Source organism: Chiloscyllium plagiosum, chromosome 9, assembly GCF_004010195.1.
Source record: "Chiloscyllium plagiosum isolate BGI_BamShark_2017 chromosome 9, ASM401019v2, whole genome shotgun sequence".
NCBI lineage: Eukaryota > Metazoa > Chordata > Chondrichthyes > Orectolobiformes > Hemiscylliidae > Chiloscyllium > Chiloscyllium plagiosum.
Window position 1 is genome coordinate 63596987 of NC_057718.1, and position 22378 is coordinate 63619364.

Consider the following 22378-nt stretch of genomic DNA (forward strand, 5'->3'; position numbering starts at 1 on the left):
CGAAGGAATTGGGAGAATGGGTTGGCGTTTTTACAGGGGGCAGGATGGGAGGAGGTGTAGTCCAGGTAGCTGTGTGAGTCGGTTGGTTTGTAGTAGATGTCCGTGTTGATTCGGTCGCCTGAGGTAGAAATAGATAGGTCGAGGAAGGGGAGGGAGGAATCTGGGACTGTCCAGGTGAATTTGAGGTCGGGGTGGAAGGTGTTGGTGAAGTGGATGAACTGTTCAACCTCCTCGTGGGAGCACGAGGTTGCGCCAATGCAGTCATCAATGTAGTGGAGGAAGAGGTGGGGAGTGGTGCCCATGGTTCATGGATGAACTCGGATTTCACCAGTTTCCTCATTCTCCCTCCCCCCACCTTGTCTCAGTCAAATCCATCGAACTCAGCACCGCCTTCCTAACCTGCAATCTTCTTCCTGACCTCTCCGACCCCACCCCAGTCTGACCTATCATCCTCACCTTGACCTCTTTCCACCTATCGCATTTCCGACGCCCCTCCCCCAAGTCCCTCCTCCCTACCTTTTATCTTAGCCTGCTGGACAAACTTTCCTCATTCCTGAAGAAGGGCTTATGCCCGAAACGTCGATTCTCCTGTTCCCTGGATGCTGCCTGACCTGCTGCGCTTTTCCAGCAACACATGTTCGGCTCTGATCTCCAGCATCTGCAGCCCTCACTTTCTCCTCCTGTTTCAAAGCAACCCCTAATGTCTCCAATGCTCGAGGCTGCCTGGAAAATTCCAGTTGGTCTCTGATCATTGTTACAATTGGCTTCTTAATCAGCTTCTTGTCAGTATGATGCTGGCAGATAGTGTCAGCAAACTCAGTTCCTGCCCTCATATCAGGGTGAAAACCTAGTCTACAGAGTAGGCTGAAATCCGATCTGCTTAAATGTTTTCTAAAATTGCACTGGAATACAGCATGACCATCAATTTGTAAAGATGAACTGTTCACTTCAACTTGCGAACACTAACAAAATAGATTATTGAAGACAAGAATTTAGACTTATTTCTACTGACAAGATTGCAGCAGTAAAAGTTGAAAACTTTGGGGGACAAATCCAACTCTACTTCAATACTGCCAATGGGAGTAGAATGCCTACTTTCCTGCTGCTATATTCTCAGTATCTAAGATCCAAATGCAATGCTTGGTTCAAACGTTATTGCAATGTCACGGTCAGTTCACCTTTTTAGAGACATTTGATACGATATACTCACATTGTTGCATTCTCCCACAAAATATAATGAAAATCCATCAGCCATCGTAGCTGCAAAACAGTAATAGAGAAAGGTATAAAATAATTAGGACACAGTTACAACACAGCATTCATAGTGTTTTTAGGGAAAGCTTAGAGTTTCTACTCCATTTGCAATATCATAAAGGAAAAATAGAAAGACAGGGAAATAAAATTAAAACCTACTCAAATAATTTTTATGATGCTTAATTAAATATCAGTGTATCTGCGGCACAACTAGCTAATGGGCAGGAAACAGCAAGTGGAGTTTTTTTGTTAAAGTTGGCGACCTGTGATTAATGGGGTTCCACAGGGATCAATGTTGGGACCGTAACTGTTTACAATATATATCAATGACTTGGAACAAGGAAGCAAATAACTTGCAGCCAAGCTCACACATGATACAAAAATAGGTAAAAAGGCAGGTTGCAAAAGAGATAGAAACTATTCACAGTAAAATATTCATAGAATAAGTGTGCATAAAGTTGGCAAATGATGTGAAGTTGCTCATTTTGGAGAAAGATAACAAAACAACAGAATATTATTTAAATGAATAAAAAATACTCCAGAAAACTGCAACACAAAGAGACTTGGGAGTAGTCGTGCACAAAACACAAAACTAGTACATAGGTACAGCAGGCAACGAGGAAGGCTAAAGGAATGTTAGTCCTTATTTCAAGAGGGTTGGAGTTTAAACAGCCTTACTGCAGCTGGACAAGGTGCTGCTGAGATCACACCTGGAGCATTGTTAGCAGTTTTGGTCCCCTTATTTAAGGAAAAATACCATTTCATTGGAGGCAGCTTAGAGAAGGTTCACTATGATGATTGCTATTATGGAAAGATTTTCTTATGAACAAATATTAAACAGGTTGGAACTCTACTCACTGGAATTTTGAAGAACGAGAGGTGATCTCATTGAATGCTGAGGGGGTGTTTCCTCTCATGGGAGAGCATAGGACTAGTGAGCATAGTCTCAGAATAAAGGGACGTCAATTTAAGACTGAAATGACATAGATTTTCTTCTCTCAGAGGGTTGAGAACATTTGAAATTCCTCACCACCGATAACTGTGGGAGCAGAGTCATTGCGTACATTTAAGAGTGAGACAGATTGTCCAGTAGGTAAATCGAGGATTATGGGGAAAGGGCAGGAAAATGGACATAAGAGAAAAAGCAAATGTTTTCCATCAAAACCAGGTTTCATTTTGGGATCATACTTGTCCAATAGTAATAGCAGCAGGATTACAACACAAGTTAATCCAAGGAACCTTTAGCTAAGAAATTAAAGATCGACAATGGAGATGTAATGAATTCTGGAGCATCAATTTTAGACACAAAGTGAGGCAAGTATTGAAAATGGCTACTGGCAACTAGGTGACCTGCTAGTTCTGCAGATCCATCAAATCTCCAGACCATGGGATGTGTGAGGTTGAGGATGGGCTACTGGCATAATCTATTCCCTTCCTGTAAACGTCACTTAAGATTAATTGTCGAAGAATGACTGGGACTTTCCTGTCAACCCCCATGTCAGCTCTGTCAACAGACAATAGTGAGGCTGCCTGGCAACCATTTTCTAGCTGCAGATTGGGATGGCCAGAAATTCAGGCAAGCATAGAGACAATCTGTGCCGACATATATTCAGCTCAAGCTGCAGTGTCTTTTGGAACTCAATCCCATTCCCCTCAAAGCGGTGGTTCAGTAGCTGGATTTGATTAGATTAGATTACTTACAGCATAGAAACAAGCCCTTTGGCCCAACAGGTCCACACTGACCCGCTGAAGGGCAACCCACCCAAACCCATTTCCCTACATTTACCCCTTACCTAACACTACGGGCAATTTAGCATGGCCAATTCACCTCACCTGCACATTTTTGGACTGTGGGAGGAAACCGGAGCACCCAGAGGAAACCCATGCAGACACGGGGAGAATGTGCAAACTCCACACAGACAGTCACCTGAGGTGGGAATTGAACCTGGGTCTCTGGTGCTGTGAGGCAGCAGTGCTAACCACTGTGCCACCCACATTTTTAATTTTAGAAATTTGAAGAATTTCATCTTCTTCTCCCTCATTTGTCGGCCATGAAATATTGCTGGAGACAAAAATAATGCAGATGCTGGAATCGAAAGTAGTCAAGCAGGAGGCTGGAAGAATACAGCAAGCAAGGCAGCATCAGGAGGTGGAGAAGTTAATGTTTCGGGTATAACTGTTCTTCAGGAATGGAGTTGGGGTAGGGGGAGCTACAGGTAAAGAGAGACCCCCCTCTCCCCACCCAAACCATCCCCCTTTTTATCTGTAGCTTTCCCTCCACTCACCTCCATTCGTGAAGAAGGGTTATATCAGAAACATTGGCTTTTCCATCTCCTGATGCTGCCTGACTTGCTGTGTTCTTCCAGCCTCTTGCACGAAATATTGAGAGTACTTCCAAGCTGGGAGATTTCTATTTGCCTCTTACATCAGGAATCTGCCTGCTGTTAATTAGGCAATGAGTCTCCTCTCTAGTGATTAAGTGGCCAATTCAGAAAAATCACAAGTGAATGCCATAGTCAGTGCTTCTGACCCCCATTTGGGCCCAACAATGGGGTCCCAAAGCCCACCGGGAAAATTCTACATCTTACAATTTAATAATGATTTGCTTATATTTGGAGACATAGCCATAAAAATAGAAAGAAATTTAACAGTAAGAAAATAATTACTTGGCCTGCTGAACTTATTCCTTAATGTTAATTTCATCATACGATTTTAGTGTATTTTTAGCAAGCTCAATTTCATTGCTTCTACAATTTTAATCGGTTGTGTAGTTCTAATAATTATGATTACATTAATGTTGTTAAACAGATTTTTGATATACATTTTATATTTACTTAATGATTAATGTTTATATATGGCCGGTCCTCTTTCCATGTTATGTTTTGAACAATCTGGGTTTATTTTATAACATTTAATGTCCTTGATAAATTATGGGCAGAAAACCAAGAGAGCAAATGTGGCCTCCATTTAATGTCCAATCCAAAAGATGGTTCCTCCAACAATGCAGTATTCCTAGTATAGGGTTGAAATTTTGGCTAAGACTTATGTTTAAATCTCTGGAGTGTCATTGAACCATAACAGTTTAAATAAAAATGCCACCACAAAACCAAGACACAGAGCGAATTTGACAGGCAGTGGAAAGTGCAAGCCAATGGGAAATTGGACATGATGGCTAAAATCTGCAAGGTGACAACATCAGCCAAATACAATTGCTCATCATTCTTAAAGTATCAAAGTTACTCAAAGAGAATTTTGGCTTGTTTTGCCATTTTTTTAAAAAAGAAAACAACACTTGGGACATATGATATTCATTTTTTTGTGACTTAGAAGTGTCTCATTTGTGATTTACTAAGTGTTCACTGCTACAACTTGTAGATTTTCCTGTCAGGCGATCCCATCATGGGGTGCCCATGCTTGTTGTACTTGTACTAATCTGACACATCCACTGTAGCTCACCTGAAAACACTTATGTGGCATCTAATTATGTCCAAAGGTCGATCCCCCTTTCTGCTGCCCTTCGTTTTGCCTCAACAAGAGATCGCCATTGCTTTTCAGCTCCAATGAAATGGCCAAAATACTGACACTTCCTTTTCTGAATGACATTTTCTAGCTTCCACAAATTCGAGTTTCTCCACTTGTCTTGTGGTCCGCAAGTGGAACTTCTAGTATACGTCTTAGCATCTATATCCCAAAAGGCCTCTGTGTTCTTGTACAGATCTTTAATTTTTGTTCACATTTCGGAGGCAGACAGGAATGTGGACAGAGTGTGGCATCTTATGATGTTTCTTTGCTTGTTACAAGCTTGAGATTTCTTGCGTTAATGCATCTTTCATCTGCACAAAATTACTTCTGGCTACATCGGTCTTTCTTCTAACTTCAGTGACCCATCATTTTGTTTTATCTTCATCATCTTAAATAGACAAACTTAGCTACTTGCAACTGTACAATACCATCCACTACGAACCAAGGAACCAGAGTAGGCCACTTGGCCCTTCAAACTGCTTCATCATTCAATAAAATCATAGCTGATCTAATTTTAATCCCAACTTCACATTCCTGCATATCCCGATAATCTTTCATCCCCTTGTAATCAAGAATCTATTCTCTACTGCCTTCAAAAATTTAAAGATTCGGTATCCACAGCCTTTTGAGGAAAGGAATTCCAAAATTATCAACCCTTTGAGAGAAAACAATGTCTCATTTCTGTCTTAAGTCAGCATCTCCATATTTTTAAAGTATAACCCTAGTTCTAAATTCTCAGAAAGAGGAAACATCCATTTGACATCCACCCGGTCAGGTCCCCTCAGGATCTTATATGCTTTAATTAAGTCTCCCCTGATTTTTCTAAAGTGGGCAGCACAGTGTCTGAGTGGTTAGCACTGCTGCCTCAGAACACCAGAGACCTAGGTTCGATTCCACGACGGGTGACTGTCTGTGTGGAGTTTGCACGGGTCTGCACGTGTTTCCTCCCAAAGTTTAAAGATGTGCAAGTTAGGTGCATTGGCCATACTAAAGTGCCCATAGTGTTCAGGGATGTGCAGGCAACATGAGTTAACCATGGCAAATGCAGGGTTACAGGGATAGAGTAAGGGGATGGGTCTGGATGGCTTGCTTTTTGGACAGTCGGTGTGGACCCGTTGGGCCGAATGACCTGCTTCTGCACTGTAGGGATTCTACGATGTCCACAGGATTTAGGCCTAGCTTATCTAGCCTTTCTTCATAGAGCAATCTGTTCATTCTAGATATCAATCTACCAAACTCTCTCTGAACTCTTTCCAATACATTAACATCTTTCTACAAGTACGGCAATCAATACCTTTTAACCTCACCAATGCCCTGAACACCTGAAACATCCTACTATGGAATTCAATTTCCCTTGCAATAAACCATAATATTCTATTAACTTACCTGATTACTTGCTGGACCTGCATACTAACCTTCTGCATGTCATGCATTAGGCCACAGATATCTCCTCATTGTCTCACCATTTAGATAATATACATTTTTTTTCTGCCAAAATAGACAATGTCATACTTTCCTACATTGCACTCCATTTGCCAGATCATTGCCAACTCAACCTATCTATATCCCTTTGTTATCTCGTTGCATATTCTTCACAAATCATTTTCTTACTTAACTTTGTGTGTAATTGCTTGTGTAATCAAGCAATGTAGTTACAATATCTTCAAACCCTTCATATAAATAATTTGTATAAACCGTGCACAACTGAAGTCCCAGCACTGCCCTTGTGGTATACCATTCATTACATCTTACCAGCCTGAATAAAGACTCACTTATTCCTACTCTCTGCTTCCTGTTAGCCAGCTAATCTTCTATTCATGCCAGAATATTACTCCCGAGACCATGAGCTTTTATTTTCAACAATAATCTTTGACATGGCACCTTATCAAACACCTTCTGGAAATCTCTGCACAATACATCCATTGGTTCCCCTTTATCTACAGCACAAGTTACTTCTTCAAATAACTCCAATAAATTATTTAAACATGATATCCCTTTGACAAAACTATGTATCTAATTAGAATAGGGAATTTGGATAAATTCAAGGTAATAATTTTAATAATAGCTTTTCCCTATGACTGATTTTAATCTAACTGGTGTATAGTTTCCTTCTTTCTAGTTCTCTCCCTTTTTGAATAAAAGAGTTACATTAACTATTTTCTAATTTAAAAATGAACTTTACACAAATTTAATCAGTTTTGGAAAATTGAAACCAATGCATCAACTATCTCACTAGCTCTCCATCCTAGGGAAAAGACAACTACCATCAACTCTATCTATACCACTCATTGTTTTATAAACTTCTAACAGGTCGTCTCTCAACCTCCTATGCTCTCGTGAAAAAATCCTGCCTTTCTTTATAACTCAAACCTTTCAAAACCAGCAACACCCTGGTAAATCTCTCCAGCTTGATAATACCCTTCCTGTATCTGGAAGACCAGTTTTTTTCTATTCTGTCTAATCTTCTGACCTGCTACCTGTCTGCACAATTATATGTCTTTTTGTTAAGATTAATACTATCTTCAACTTTCTTAGTTAACCATGGATGGCGGGTCTATCTCTGAGAACCTTTCTTCCTTGTTGGAATATATCAATTCAGCGCTTTCTGGGATATCCCCTTAAACTTTTGTCATGGCATCTCTATTGACCTATTACTCTAAGTTGCCAGTTCATTTTTGCTACTCTGCTTTCATGCTCTCATAACTGCCCTTGTTTAAATTCAGACTAGTCTTGGGCCCACACTTCTCGCCCTTGAATAACATGTAAAATTCAATTATATCATTGTCGCAGAGATTTTCATTAAATTCTGAAATTAATCTTATTTCATTGGTCAAAACCAGGCCTAGCATAGCTTGCTGTCTGGTTGGTGCCATAAGAAATTCTCCGGAAAACATTTAATGAATTCTCCTCTAAACTATTTTTTCCAATCTGGCTTTTTTAGTCTTTAGATAGGTTAAAATGCAAGCATGATAATTGTTGTACCCTGTTGACAAGCTCCCATTATTTCTTCCTTGATACCATATCTGACCAAATAATTACTGTTAGGGGACCTGTACACAACTCCCACAAGTAATGACCTGTTTTATCATTCCTCATCTCCACCAGATCCTAGTTTCCTCAATTTAACTCATTCCCCCCTATTGTGTCAATATCATCTTCAATAAACAGAGCTACACCTCCACCATTTCCTTGCTTCTTGTTTTTCCTACATGTCATATACCATTCAATACCCAGGTCCTAATTTCAGTCATCCCATAGTCATGCCTCAGTTATGGTGACCAGATTGTACTTATTTATCTCAATTTATACTATTAGTTCATCATGTTTTGTTTTGAATGCTTCATGTATTCAAACCGTGCCTTAAGTTGTATCCTTTTATTATTGTTGTTACCTCTAGTCTTTTCTGCTGATTTGTTCTTAGATCTGCAGTCTCTGCCTCTGCCTGTCAATGTACGCTTATCATTTCCCACATGAACTCCTCCTTCTGTTGCATTTTCTCCACTGGTTTCAAATTTTGGCCCTTGGCCCCACTATTTTGTTTAAAATCCACTCTACTTCCCAATAACATGGTTCAAATGTAGATCGTCCCAGCATTAGAGAGGCCACATTCCTCAGCATTAATGCCAGAGCTTCACGAACCAGAACTTGCTTCTCCCACACATTTGTTTAGCCACATATTCATCTTCCTAACCTTGTTAACCTTATGCCAATTTGCACATGGCTCAGACAATAATCCAAAGATTATTACCTTTGAGGTTCTGCTTCTCATACTGGCTATGTAAAACATGACGTTCTACCTATGTCATTGATGCCTACATGGACTTTGATAACTGAAACCGCCCTCTCCCACTGTTAGTTTTTCTTCAGCCCAGAGCATACGTCCTGAACCTTGGCACTGACAAGATAACACAGCTATCTGGACACTGACTCTTTGCTGCAGAGAACAGTGACAATCCCCTGACGATGCTCTCTTCTACTGCCACTAGATTCCTTTTGGCTCCCTCTCACTTGAAATGCTTCTAGTACCACATTATCATAACCATTTAGCCCACTCATCCCAGACCTCCACTCTCAACCAAACAAACTGAGAGAACTTCAAGCCTGTTGGACAATTGCTGAGGTTGATACTCCTGTCCTCTGGGTCCCCTTACTTACATCACTTGCAGTCACACCCCATTGTCTGTGGCCACTGACCATATCAGGACATCTTATCCTGAAGAGATGAGACTGCCTTCTGGTCCAAAGAATCCAGTTAACATTCCTCCTCCTTGATGCATCACATTGTCTGTACTTGAGTCTCCAGCTCATAAACTGAGCAGTAGCTGCTTGAAATTCAAACATCACAGATATTTGCCCAAATCAGAATAATTTCCTTGAGCTCCCACATATCACAGCTTTGACAGATCACCTGTACTACCATTCTTAATGAGCTTTAATTAGTTACGTTATTTACTTTTTAACGCCAATTTTAAATGAGTTGTCTTCACTTTATTGCCAATGTATTGACAATTTTAAAACTTGAAATAGATAAAATATTCTAGTTTCTTTTGTATTCTAAATACAATTGTTTTGGTCATTTTAGTCTTCATACTCTATCCGTATTCGAAACTTCTGGATTTTGTTTGAACTCTGATATTGTGTGGGGCCTTTTCTGATTCTGCAAGTAGCATTGTGTCATCATCGCACAAATTTTATGTGTCCATGCTACCAATTTCTATCTTTGAAAATACACCTGATTCTTTGAATACTTGTCCTGTGTACAAAGTGATTAATTTTGTTCACAGTGAAGAACCTGGCAGTATTCCTTTCTCAATTTGAAACATATTGGATTATTTCACTTTTAGTCTGATGTTCGGTATTTGGTTCTCTCTCATATCCCCACAGCTTTACTTTGCAAGTCACATTTCAACTAACAGATTTTTAAAACTTTTGGTGATAAATATAATGGAATACTTTTTGATATTTTATGGAACAAATGTAAAAGGTTTTTTTCTACTTCTGGATATTAATCAAAGACTGTTCTTAGGTTAAATATAACTTCCTCTTGTTCCTTATCCAGGTCTAAATTCAGAAGGTGTGTTACCAATTTCTGCAAATGTGCTACCATTTTCTACAATGATTTTTCTGAACACATTAATAAGATGGTTCATAAACCTGTAGATGTAAAATTATGTTTTAGGTCTCTTAACGAACAAATATCAATGTCTCAAATCACTGAACCAAATATATATGAAAGGATAGTTCTCAGACATTTGTTGCATTCCTTATTCTATTTCCCACAGGCATTTAGATGTTTTGCTATGATGTCATCTATGGCTTCAATTCATCAGTTTCATGACTGATCTGAAATGCTCAGCTTTACTTTCCTGCCTTTTCCCCATAACACTCAACTCCCCTCTGAGCGGGTAAGAAGGAGTGAACTAACTCCCCTCTTTTCTACAATCTCAGTTAGTTACTTTTATCATGGGGCTAGATCGTTCTCCAATCAAGTGTTACCAAGAAAATTCTCTGATGACATACATCTTTTAGCAACCAAAAGGCTGGAGACATGGAGAAGTCTAGGTGGAGTAAAGGTTGGTGAAACGTTTTAGATACAGGATAAAAAAAATCAATTTGCGTTGGGATCCAGACCAAAGGGGTAGCCATTGGCACCCGCATGGACCCCAGCAATGCCCACCTCTTCGTCAGGTACTTGGAACAGTTCATCTTCCACAGTTACACCAGCACCATTCCACACCTTTTCCTCCACTACATTGATGACTGTATGGTGCCACCTTGTGCTCCCACCAGGAGATTGAACAGTTCATCACCTTCACAAACACCTTCCACCCTGCCCTCAAGTTCACCTGGACCATCATCTCGGACACCTCCCTCTCCTTCCTGGACTTCTCCATCATCATTTCCAGCGACCAACTCAACACGAACATCTACTACAAACCCAACAACTCCCACAGCTACCTGGACTACACTTTCCCCCCACCCTGCCTCCAGTAAAAATGCTATCCCTTACTTCAAATTCCTCTGCTGCATCTGGTCCCAGAAGGACCAATACCACCACAGAACATCTCAAATGGCCTCCTTCTTCAAAGACCACAATTTCCCCTCCCACCTAGTCGATGATGCCCTCAAGCGTATCTCCTCTACTTCCTGCACCTCTGCCCTTGAACACCACCCCTCTAATCACAATAAGAACAGAGCCCCTTCAGTTCTTACCTTCCACCCCATCAACCTCCTGAAACATTGCATCATCCTCCGCAACTCCCTTGTTAGGTCCACACCCCCCACTCCCAACACCTTCCATTGCCACTGCAAGAAGTGCAAAACCTAAGCACACACCTCCCCCCTCACCTCTGTCCAAGGCCCCCAAAGGATCCTTCCACATCCGACAGAGATTTACCTGCATTTTCACACACGTCATCTACTCTCTCTGTTGCTCTCAATGTGGTTTCCTCTACACTGGGGAGACAGGACACCAACTTGTGGAGCGTTTCAGAGAACCCCTCTGGGACACAGGCACTAATTAACCCCACTGCCCTGTGGCCAAACAATTTATCTCCCCCTCCCACACCGTCAAGGAGGGCCTTCTCCACCGCCAAAATCTATCCACCCAAAAGAATAACGTCTCATCTTCCACCTTGGGACCCTCCAACCATGCAGGATCAATGTGGATTTCACCAGTTTCCCTATTTCCCCTCCCCCCATCTTCGCCCAGATCCAACCTTCCAACTTGGCACCACCCTCTTGAATTGTCCTACCTGTCCATCTTCCTTCCCACTTATCTGCTCCACCCTGATCAATTACCTTCTCCCCACCTTCATCTACCTATCGCACTCTCAACTACATTCCCACAGGCCCCATTCCCCTCCAATTTATCTCTCAGCCCCCTTGGGCTGTGCCCCCATCCTTCCCCACCCACTCCTGATGAAGCGTTTATGCTCGAAACGTTGACTCTCCTGCTCCTCGAATGCTGCCTGACCAGCTGTGCTTTTCCAGCACCGCACTCACCGACTCTGAAGTGGACAGAAATTCAAATCATCCACTTGTGGAAACAATTAAACTGAAACTGAAGATACCAGAAAAGAAAATGCCACCATTTAGACTCTGAGATGTTTAAGGATGAATCAGAGAGGCCCTTTTTTTTGTTTTAAAAAATTGAATATTTCAGATTTGAAGAATTAGAACAAATTGAGTTCTTGGGAAAAAAAATTAGAAAGCAACTGGAAAAACATGAACCAAAGTATACAATTTACCACAAAGGAAATATTACCAAAACGGAAAAGACAGAGACAAGAGGTGAAGTCTGCATAAGAAAGATGAGAGTAGGAAGACAAAAATTACTAATAAATGTAATGACCAGTTTCAGATTTTACATTTATTGCTCCTTTTAAACTCCTCAGTAAATAGAAGTAACCACTCTAACTATCCTATCAATCAAATTGCAAGTTTTAAAGATCAGATCCACCTTTAAACTTCAGCTCGTCTGCTCAGGATTTTCAGTAATTTCCCATCTCTTATCCATGAACTTTTCATTACTAGCAATTGTTTGTCCCTTTTCTACAGAATATATTCCCTCGGAGTCTATTAATCACCTTTTAAGCAATTTAAAATGTTGTTCTACATCTCAGACCTTAAGATAATCGAGCAGAATTAGGCATTCAGTCCATCAAATCTGCTCTGCCATTCAATCATGGCTTATATGTTTCTCAATCCCATTCTCCTGCCTTCTCTTTGTAACCCTTCTCCTTTATAAATCAAGAACTTACCTATCTCCGTCTTAAAGACATTTGGCTTCCACAGCCCTCTGGGGCAATAGGTTCCAAAGGGTCACTATCCTCTGAAATTCCTATTCATCTCAGTTCTAAAGGGTCATCCCTTCACTCTGAAGCTGTGTACTTAGGTCCTAGTTCTCGCCTATTCGTGGTAACATCTTTACCACACCAACTTTATCCAGGCCTCTCAATACTCTAAGTTTCAATGAGATCTCCCTCATGCTAAATTCCATCGGATATACACCCAGAGTCCTCAACCGCTCCTCACATGACAAACCCTTCATTCTTAGGATTATTCATGCAAACCTCCTCTGGACCCACTCCAATTCCAGCACATCCCCTTTCTTAGAAATGGGTCCAAAACTGCTCCCAATATTCCAAATGCAGTCTGACCAGAGCCTTACATCACTGTTCTTGTATTTAAGATCTCTCGAAATGAATGCTAACATTGCAATTGCCTTCAAAACTGCCAATTAGGCCTACAGGTTACCTTAAGGAAAACTGTGAAATAAGACTCCTAAGTCTCTTTATGCTTCAGATTTCCAAAGCCTTTCTCCACTTAAAAATAGCTTACTCCACTATTTGTCACATCAAAATGCATAACATCACACTTTCCCACATGGTATTGCATCTGCCACTTCTTTGACCACTCTCCTAGCCTGTCCAAGTCTTCAGCAGCCTCCCTGCTTCTTCAACAGTAAACATCGCTCCACCTACCTTTGTGCCATCTGAAAACTTAGCAACAATGCCCATAGTTCCTTCATCCAGATCGTTAATATATAACGTGAATAGTTGTGGTCCAACACTGATCTCTGTGGAATTCCATTGGTTGCAATCCTGAAAAAGACCACTTTATTCCCACTAAACAAAAAAAACCAAAGAACTTCTGGAAATCTGAAACAAAAACAGAAATTGCTGAAGAAAGTCAGCAGATCTGGCAGCACTTGTGTAGAGAAAGCAGTCTGCTCTCCTCTGTCCAACTTTCTCGTTACCTCCTCAAAGAATTCTAACAGATTTGTCAGGCATTACTTCATTTTGAAGAGGTGCTGACTCAGCTCTATTTTACCTTTCACTTCCACATACTCCATAATCTCATCCCTATTAATGGACTCTAAAAATCTTACTGACAACCAAGGCCAGGCTAACCAGTCTATAATTTCCTGTCTGCTGCCACCCTCCTTTCTTAAACAGGGATGTTACACCAGTCAGTTTCTAGTCCCCTAGGACTCTCCCTGACTCTAGCAATTCCTGAAAGATCACATCCAAAATATCTGCAGCTATATCCATTAGAACCCTGGGGTGTGGTCCATCTCGTCAAGCTGAATTATCCACCTACAGACCTTTCAGCCTACCAGCTCCATCTCCTTAGTAATGGCCAATATACTCACCTTTGCCCTCTGACTCTCGAGGTTCTGGTATGCTACTGATGTCTGCCACCATTAAGACCGATCCAATGTACCTATTCAGTACCTGCGCCATTTTTGTATCCCCATTCTACTTCTCCACCCTCACTTTTCACCAGTCCAATGTTCACTTTCATTTTTTAGATATCTTTAAAAACACTCTTACAATCTACTATAATATTACTAGGTAACTTACCCTAGGATTTCATCTTCTCCCTCTTATTGCTTTTTAGTTGTCCTCTGCTGGTTTTTAAACACTTCTCAATCTTTTGGCTTTCTACTAATCTTCACCAAATTGCATGCTTTTTCTTTTACTTTTCTGCTGTTCCTACTTCCCTTGGCAGCCCTTAGTATGTTTGTTATTCTTTGGGATAAATTTCTGTGGTGCCTCACATTGCTGCACCAGCATCTTCCATGCTAGGTTCCCTTTCAAATCAACTCTGGCCAACTCCCCCCTCATGCCTTTGTATTTACCTTTACTCAACTGTAAAAGCATTTCATCTGATTCCAGTTTCTCCCTCTCAAACTGCAGGGTGAACTCTATCATCATATGGTCACTGCCTGCTACAGGTTTCTTCATCTTAAGCTCACTAAACATGTCTGCCTTACACTTTACTAAGTCCAGAATTGCCTATTCCTTACTGTGCTCTACCGCAAGTTGCTCCAAAAACATAATCGCGTAGACATTCCACAAAATTATTTTCTTGATCTGCTACCAACCTGATTTTTCCCAGCCCACCTGCATATTGAAATCCCCCATGATTATTTCTAACATGCCTTTTCTATCTCCCGATTTATTTTCTACCCCTACATAATTCCCATTAGAGTCTTTTTACTTTTGTGGTTCCTCAACTCTACCCATGCACACAGATTCATAATTTCCAATCTTATATCACTGTTTGCTCTCAATTTAATTTAATTTCTTACTAATAAGACAACACTGATTCCTCTGCCCGAGCTTTCAAAAGGACGTGTATCCTTGGATAATCAGTTCTTAGCCCTGATCCCCTTGTAGCCACGTCTTGGTGATGCCCACAATATCGCACTTGCCAATTTAAATCTGCATTATAAGCACATTTATCTGGCTTTGTAAACTCTAAGTGTTTAAGTACCACACCCTCAGTCCTGCACTGACTGCTCCCTTCTCATACTTCTTCCCTTGTCTGCTGTGGCTGAAGTTGGATTCTTCACCCTTTTGATACTCTGACTTATTACTTATTCTGGAAACTTTGATAATCTCTCCTGAACTCTCACTCTTTAACTAGTCAAAGTCCTGTAACCACCCTATTTAGCCTTTCCACTAGTCCCAGACCAGCTTAAGTGGAGCCAGTCCCAATGGTCCAATTATTTCTTGTTCCAGTACTGATGCCAGTGCCCCACAAAATGAAACCTCTCTTTCCTACACCACTCCTTTAGCCACAAGTTTACTTGCCTAATCTTATCTTTTTGCCAATTTGCATGTGGCTCAGGCAATTATTCCGAGATTACAGCCTTTGAGGTCTTGTTTCTAACTTTGTTCAGAATTGCTGTTATTATTGAAACATGATCTCTCAACCTCTTGTCTTCATTTTTGGTGCCAACACAGACCACATCAACTGGATCCGCCCCCTTCCTCTCAAGTATCCTTTCATATTCTAAAATGGTGGACTGAGAGTAGTGTGGATCTTGCAGCTGCACCCGAGATTGCAGGCTTACTTAGATTACCTAGATTTCTTAGTTATTACATTTCAGGAGTATAAGATTTTTATTTTGATTCATATTTAGTTTTGTTTTTAAAGTGAATGACATAAAACAGAAGCAAAATAAAGTGCTTGATTTTTTTCAAATGTACATTTTGGAGAGGCCGACACAATTTTCTCTAAAATTATCCAAGTAGAAGGAGAGTTTTAAAACATCGCTAAAATTTTTTGAATTGTCGAGGAAGTCTTTAAATTGTGTTTAATTTTTTAAAAATGGAGCTTTCAGAAAGGCCGACACATGGACAGCTCTGGAGTGAAGAATAAAAGCTGTCAGATGGACCACTTGAGCAGGAGCTCTTTTTAAAATTTAATTGTTCAGCTAAGTGCTCATTTTATTTAAATTTTGGAGATTTGATTTTTTTTTTGTTTGCATGCTTAGCATTAATTCTTTGGATAAGGACAGCTAGTTTATTTTATATATAGGGTGCTATTGGAAGCTACTTCTTGTTAAGATGAATGTCACTGAGGGCATATAAGAGACACAGAGTTTGATGGCTAGGAGACTTAGAGAAGGTGGGCGGCACGGTGGCACAGTGGTTAGCACTGCTGCCTCACAGCGCCTGAGACCCGGGTTCAATTCCCGCCTCAGGCGACTGACTGTGTGGAGTTTGCACGTTCTCCCCGTGTCTGCGTGGGTTTCCTCCGGGTGCTCCGGTTTCCTCCCACAGTGCAAAGATGTGCAGGGTCAGGTGAATTGGCCATGCTAAATTGCCCGTAGTGTTAGGCAAGGGGTAAATGTAGGGGTATGGGTGGGTTTCGCTTCGGCGGGTCGGTGTGGACTTGTTGGGCCGAAGGGCCTGTTTCCACACTGTAATGTAATCTAAAAAAATCTAAAAAAGGTATTACACAGCAGGTGACTGTCAGGAAAGGGAAGATGGTAGTTAGAAGTCTCCTGTGGCTAATTCCTCTCTCAAACAGATACTCAGTTTTGGTTATTGTTGAAAAGGACAGTCTCTCAAAAGCAAAATACAGGAGTCAGTCAGATCTTGGGCAGTAAGAATGAACCTTATTGAGTCATAGAGATGAACAGCATGGAAACAGACTCTTTGGTCCAACTTGTCCATGCTGACACATATCCGAATCTGATCTAGACACATTTGCCAGCATTTGGGCCCATGTTCCTCTAAACCCTTCCTATGCATATACCCATCCAGATAACTTTTAAATGCTGCAATTGTACCAGCTTCCACCACTTCCTCTGGCAGCTCATTCCATACATGCACCACCCTCTGTGTGAAAAGGTTGCTCCTCAGGTCCCTTTTATATCTTTCCCCTCTCACCCTAAACCTATGCCCCCTAGTGCTGGACTCCCCTACCCCAGGGAAAAGACTTTGTCGATTTATCCTATCCATGCCCTTCATGCTTTTATAAATCTCTCTAAGGTCACCCTTCAGCCTCTGACGTTCCAGAGAAAACAGCTCCAGCCTATTCTGCCTCTCCCTATAGCTCAAATACTCCAACCCTGGCAACACCCTTGTAAATCTTTTCTCAACTCTTTCATGTTTTACAACATCCTTCCCATAAGAGGGAGACCTGATTGGAAAGCTGAGTCTGCTGGGCCTGAATATCTCCCTCTGTAACTGGATCCTAGACTTCCGGACTGGGAGATCTCTATCAGTCCGGATTCGGAACAGCATCTCCAATACCATCACACTGAGCACAGGGACCCCGCAGGGCTGTACGCTCAGTCCACTGCTGTTCATCCTACTGATACACGACTGTGCAGCGATGCACAGGTAGAATCACATCATCAAGTTCGCTGATGATACGACTGTAGTGGGTCTCATCAGCACGAACGACGAGTCAGCATACAGAGAGGAGGTGCAGCGGCTAACGGACTGGTGCAGAGCCAACAACCTGTCTCTGATACTGGACAAATCAAAAGAGATGGTTTGCTGACTTCAGGAGGGCACAGAGCGATCACTCTCTGCTGGACACCGACGGCTCCCCTGTGAAGATCGTGAAGAGCACCAAATTCCTTAGTGCATACCTGGCAGAGAATCTCACCTGGACCGTCAACACCGGCTCCATAGCCAAGAAACCCAGCAGTGTCTTTACTTTCTGCGCAGTCTGAGGAAAGCCTACTTCCCACTCTCCACCCCCACCACATTCCACAGAGGGTTTATTGAGAGTACCCTGAGCTGCTGCATCACTGCCTGGTTCGGGAATTGCACTTTCTCGGATCGTAACACGTGATAATGGATAGTGAGGACAGCGGAGAAGATCATCGGGATCTCTCTTCCCTCCATTACAGACAATTATACCACACGCTACATCCGAAAGGCTAAGAGCTTTGTGGAAGACCTCTCACATCCCTCACTCAAACTCTTCTCCCTTCTGCCATCTAGCAGTAGATACAGGAGCATACAGTGTCTCACAGCCAGACTATACAACAGTTTCTTCCCCCAAGCCATCAGGCTCCTTGACACAGTGTAATCGGACATTTTCCCAACTGAAATTCTTTCGTAATGCTGCTAGAAAAATGTCTATTATCCATCATTCTTCTGTTACACTGTAACTTGCGTGATTTGCACTTTTTATGCACTTTATGCCATGTATGGTTGTATAGTTGTGCTGTCCATTTAGCACCCTTAGTACTGGAGGAACGCTGTCTTGTTTTTACTGTATCAGTTGCATATGGTATAAATGATAAATAAAAGCTCCTCTACTCTACTCTACCAGAATTGCACGCAATAATCCAATAGTGGCCTAACCAACATCCTATACAGCCACAACATGACCTCCCAACTCCTGTATTTAATACTCTGAGCAATAACGAAAGCATACCAAACGCTTTCTTCACTATCCTATCTCCCTGCGTCTCTATTTTCAAGGAACGATGAACCTGCATTCCAAGGTTTCTATGTTCAGCAACACTCCCTAGGACCTTAACACTAAGTGCATAAATGCTGCTCAGATTTGCTTTCCCAAAGTGCAGCACCTCACAATTATCTAAATTAAACTCCACCTGCCACTCCTCAGCTCATTGGCCCATCTGATCAAGATCCCATTGTAATCTGAGGTAACCTTCTTCGCAATCCACTACACCTCCAATTTTGGTGTCATCTTCAAACTTACAAACTATAACTCTTATGTTCATATCCAAATCATTTATATAAATGACCAAAAGTAGTGGACCCAGCACCAATCCTTGTGGCACTCCACTGGTCACAGGCCTCCAGTCTGAAATACAACCCTCCACCACTACCCTCTGTCGTCTATATTCGAGCCAGTTCTATATCCAAATGGCTAGTTCTCTCTGTATTCCATGAGATTTAACCTTGCTAAGCAGTCTACCATGGGGAAACTTGTTGTACGCCTTACTGAAGTCCATATAGACCATGTCCACCGCTCTGTCCTCATCAGTCCACTTCAAAAAACTCAGTCAGGTTTGTAAGATATGATTTCCCATTCACAAAGCCATGCTGACTATCCCTAATCAGTCCTTGCCTTTCCAAATACATGTGAATCCTGTCCCTCAGGATTCCCTCAAACAACTTGCCCACCACTGACGTTAGGCTCACTGGTCTATAGTTCCCTAGTTTACCCTTACCACCTTTCTTAAATAGTGGCACCATGTTAGCCAACTTCCAGTCTTTCGGCACCTTACCTGTGACTATCGATGATACAAATATCTCAGCAAAGAGGCCCAGCAATCACTTGCCTAGCTCCCCGCAGAGCTCTAGCATACATCTGATCAGGTCCTGGGGATTTATCCACTTATGCATTTCAAGATACCCAGCACCTCCTCCTGTGTAATATGGACATTTTTCAAGATGTCACCATCTATTTCTCCACATTATATGTCTTCCATGTCCTTCTCCATCGTAAACACTGATGCAAAATACTTGTTTAATATATACCCCATCACCTGCGGCTCCACACTTCAGCTGCCTTGCTGATCTTTGAGGGGCCCTAATCTCTCCCTAGTTACCCTTTTGTCCTTAGTGTATTTATAATAACCCTTTGGATTATCCTTAACTCTATTTTCAGGGTTTGACAAAATTTTAAAAGAGTAATTATTACAGGGGACTGTCCTGTCTAGAGCATAGACGGCAGATGTTGCAGCAGTGAGTGTGAATCTAGGATTGTGTGTTGCTTTCTTGGTGCCAAGCTTAAGGGTGTCTCTAACAATATACTTCAATCATTTTAAGAGGAGAGTGAGTAGACAGAAGATATTGTACACAATGGTAGGAATGACGGTGAGGAAAGAAATAAGTGTGAATATGAGAGGTTAGGTGGAAAATTCAAAATATAGAACCTCAAAAACAGTAATCTCTGGTTTACTTCTAGTGCCTAGCTGGAATGAGGGCAAGGATACAAGTATAAAGGAGATAAATCAATAGCTGCTGCTGTGGTGTAAAGTTCAGGGATTCAGGTTCTTGGATCATTGGGATCAATTTTGGGGAAGAAAACACCTATTCAAAAAAGGATGGATTTCACCTAAACTGGAAAGGGACCAATATCCTAGCAGGAAGATTTGCTACAGAGGAAATAGAAAGATAGATAAGGATAGTTCTGAATTTGAAAGGAACAAGTTAATTAGAAAAAAAACAGAGAAGACCACTTCAGAGACTCAAGTATCTCTGAGGAATTAAACTGCATTTACTTCAATGCAAGGGATCTTAAGGTAAGGCGGATGGACTCAGAGTGTGTTTGGAAAAATGAGATTGGGACTTTATAATTATTACAGAAACTTGTCTGAAGGATGATCGGGACCAGCAGCTCAAAGTTCCTGGTGTCAGATGAGCGAGAGAGTGAGAGAGAGAGACAGAGTGAGAGGAGTTTTTGATTAGGGATAATGTTACGGCCGTGCTTAGGGAGGATATTCCAGGTAGTATGTCCAGTGAAGTTATTTGGGTGGAACTGAGAAATGAGAAAGGGAAGATCACCTTATTAGGACTGTAGTATAGACCCCCCAAATGGTCAGTGGGAAATTGAGAAGCGAATTTGTGAGGAGATTTCAGTTATCTGCAAGAATACTAGGGGATTTTAACTTTCCAAACATAGACTGGCAGTGTCATAGTGTTAAGGGATTGGATGGAGAGGAATTTGTGAAATGTGTACAAGAAAATTTTCTGATTCAGTATGTGGATGTGCCTAGTAGAGAAGGAGCAAAACTTGACCTACTCTTGAGAAGCAGGGCAGGGCAAGTGACAGAGGTGTCAGTGGGGGGTCACTTTGTGGCAAGTGATCATAATTATATTAATTTTTAAATAGTTATGGAAAAGGAGAGACCTGATCTAAAAGTTGAAGTTCTAAATTGGAGGAAGGCCAATTTTGACGGTATTAGACAAGAATTTTCAAAAATTGATTCAGGCTGATATTCGCAAGTATAGGGACAACTAAAAAGTGGCAAACCTTCAAAAATGAGATCATGAGCAAGTCCAGAGACAGTGTGTTCCTGTTAGCATGAAGGACAAGGCTGGTAGGTGTAGGGAATGCTGAATGACTAGTGAAATTAATGTTCTAGTCAAGAAAAAGAAGGAAGCATAGGTCAGGTATGGACGAAGGGATTGAGTGAATCCAGAGAGGATTATAAGGGCAGTAGGAGTATACTTAAAGAGGGAAATCAGGAGGGCAAAAAGGTGACATGAGATAGCTTTGGTAAATAGGGCTAAGGAGAATCCGAAGGTTTTCTACAAATACATTAAGGACAAAAGAATAACTAGGGAGAGAATAGGGCCCCTCAAAGATCAGCAATGTCGTCTATGTGTGGAACTGCAAGAGATAGGGAAGATGCTAAATGAGTATTTTGCATCAGTGTTTACTGTGGAGAAGGATATGGAAGCTAGAGAACTTGGGGAAATAAACAGATACCTTGAAAAGTGTCCATATCAAAGAGGAGTTGGTGCTGAACATCTAAAAATATAGAAAGATGGATAAATCCCCAGGACCAGAGCAGACGAACCCTAGAACTCTGTGCGAAGCTAGGGAAGTGATTACTACGCCTCTAGCTGAGATATTTGTATCATCAATAGTCACAGGTGAGGTGCCTGAGTGTGGAGGTTGGCTAATATGCCTTTATTGAAAAACAAATGTGGTCAGGAAAAGCCAGGGAACTACAGACCTGATAAGCCTGCCATCAGTGGTGGGCAAGTTGTTGGAGGGTTTCTGAGGGACAGGATTAGCAAAGGCAAGGACTGATAAGCGATGATCAACATGGCTTTGTGCATGGAAAATTACGTCTCACTAACTTGATTGAGTTTTTTGAAGTAGTGAAAAGGACTGAAGAAGGCAGAATGGTGGACAATGTCTATTAGATTTCAGCGAAGTATTCAACAAGGTTCTGCATGGGAGACTGGTTAACAAAGTTAGATCATATGGAATACAGGGAGAACTAGCCATTTGGATACAAAATTAGCTTGAAGGTAGGAGACACAGGCCAGTGGTGGAGGGTTGTATTTCAGACTGGAGGCCTGTGACCTGCAGTGTGCCATAAGAATCAGTGCTGGGTTCACTGCTTTTTATAATTAATATAAATGATTTGGATGTGAATATAGGAGGTATGGTTAGTAAGTTTCCAGCTGACACCAAAATTGGTGTAGTGGACAGTGGATTACCTCCGGTTACAATGGGACCTCGGACTGGATGGGCCAATGGGTTGAGGAGTGACAAATGGAGTTTAATCTCGATAAATGTGAGGTGCTACATTTTAGTAGGGCAGGACTTCTACACTTAATGGTAAGGG

General features: G+C 41.5%; 1 protein-coding gene across 6 annotated transcripts in view; it reads right to left on the reverse strand.

The window, feature by feature from the left end:
* pde10a (phosphodiesterase 10A) overlaps window positions 1–22378 on the reverse strand; it is a 481692-nt gene that overhangs the window by 137806 nt on the left and 321508 nt on the right. For all 6 annotated transcript variants that reach the window (XM_043696099.1, XM_043696101.1, XM_043696100.1 and 3 more), the window contains exon 5: window positions 1211–1260. In XM_043696099.1, the coding sequence (XP_043552034.1) occupies window positions 1211–1260 (50 nt within the window). The remainder of the gene's footprint in view (window positions 1–1210; window positions 1261–22378) is intronic.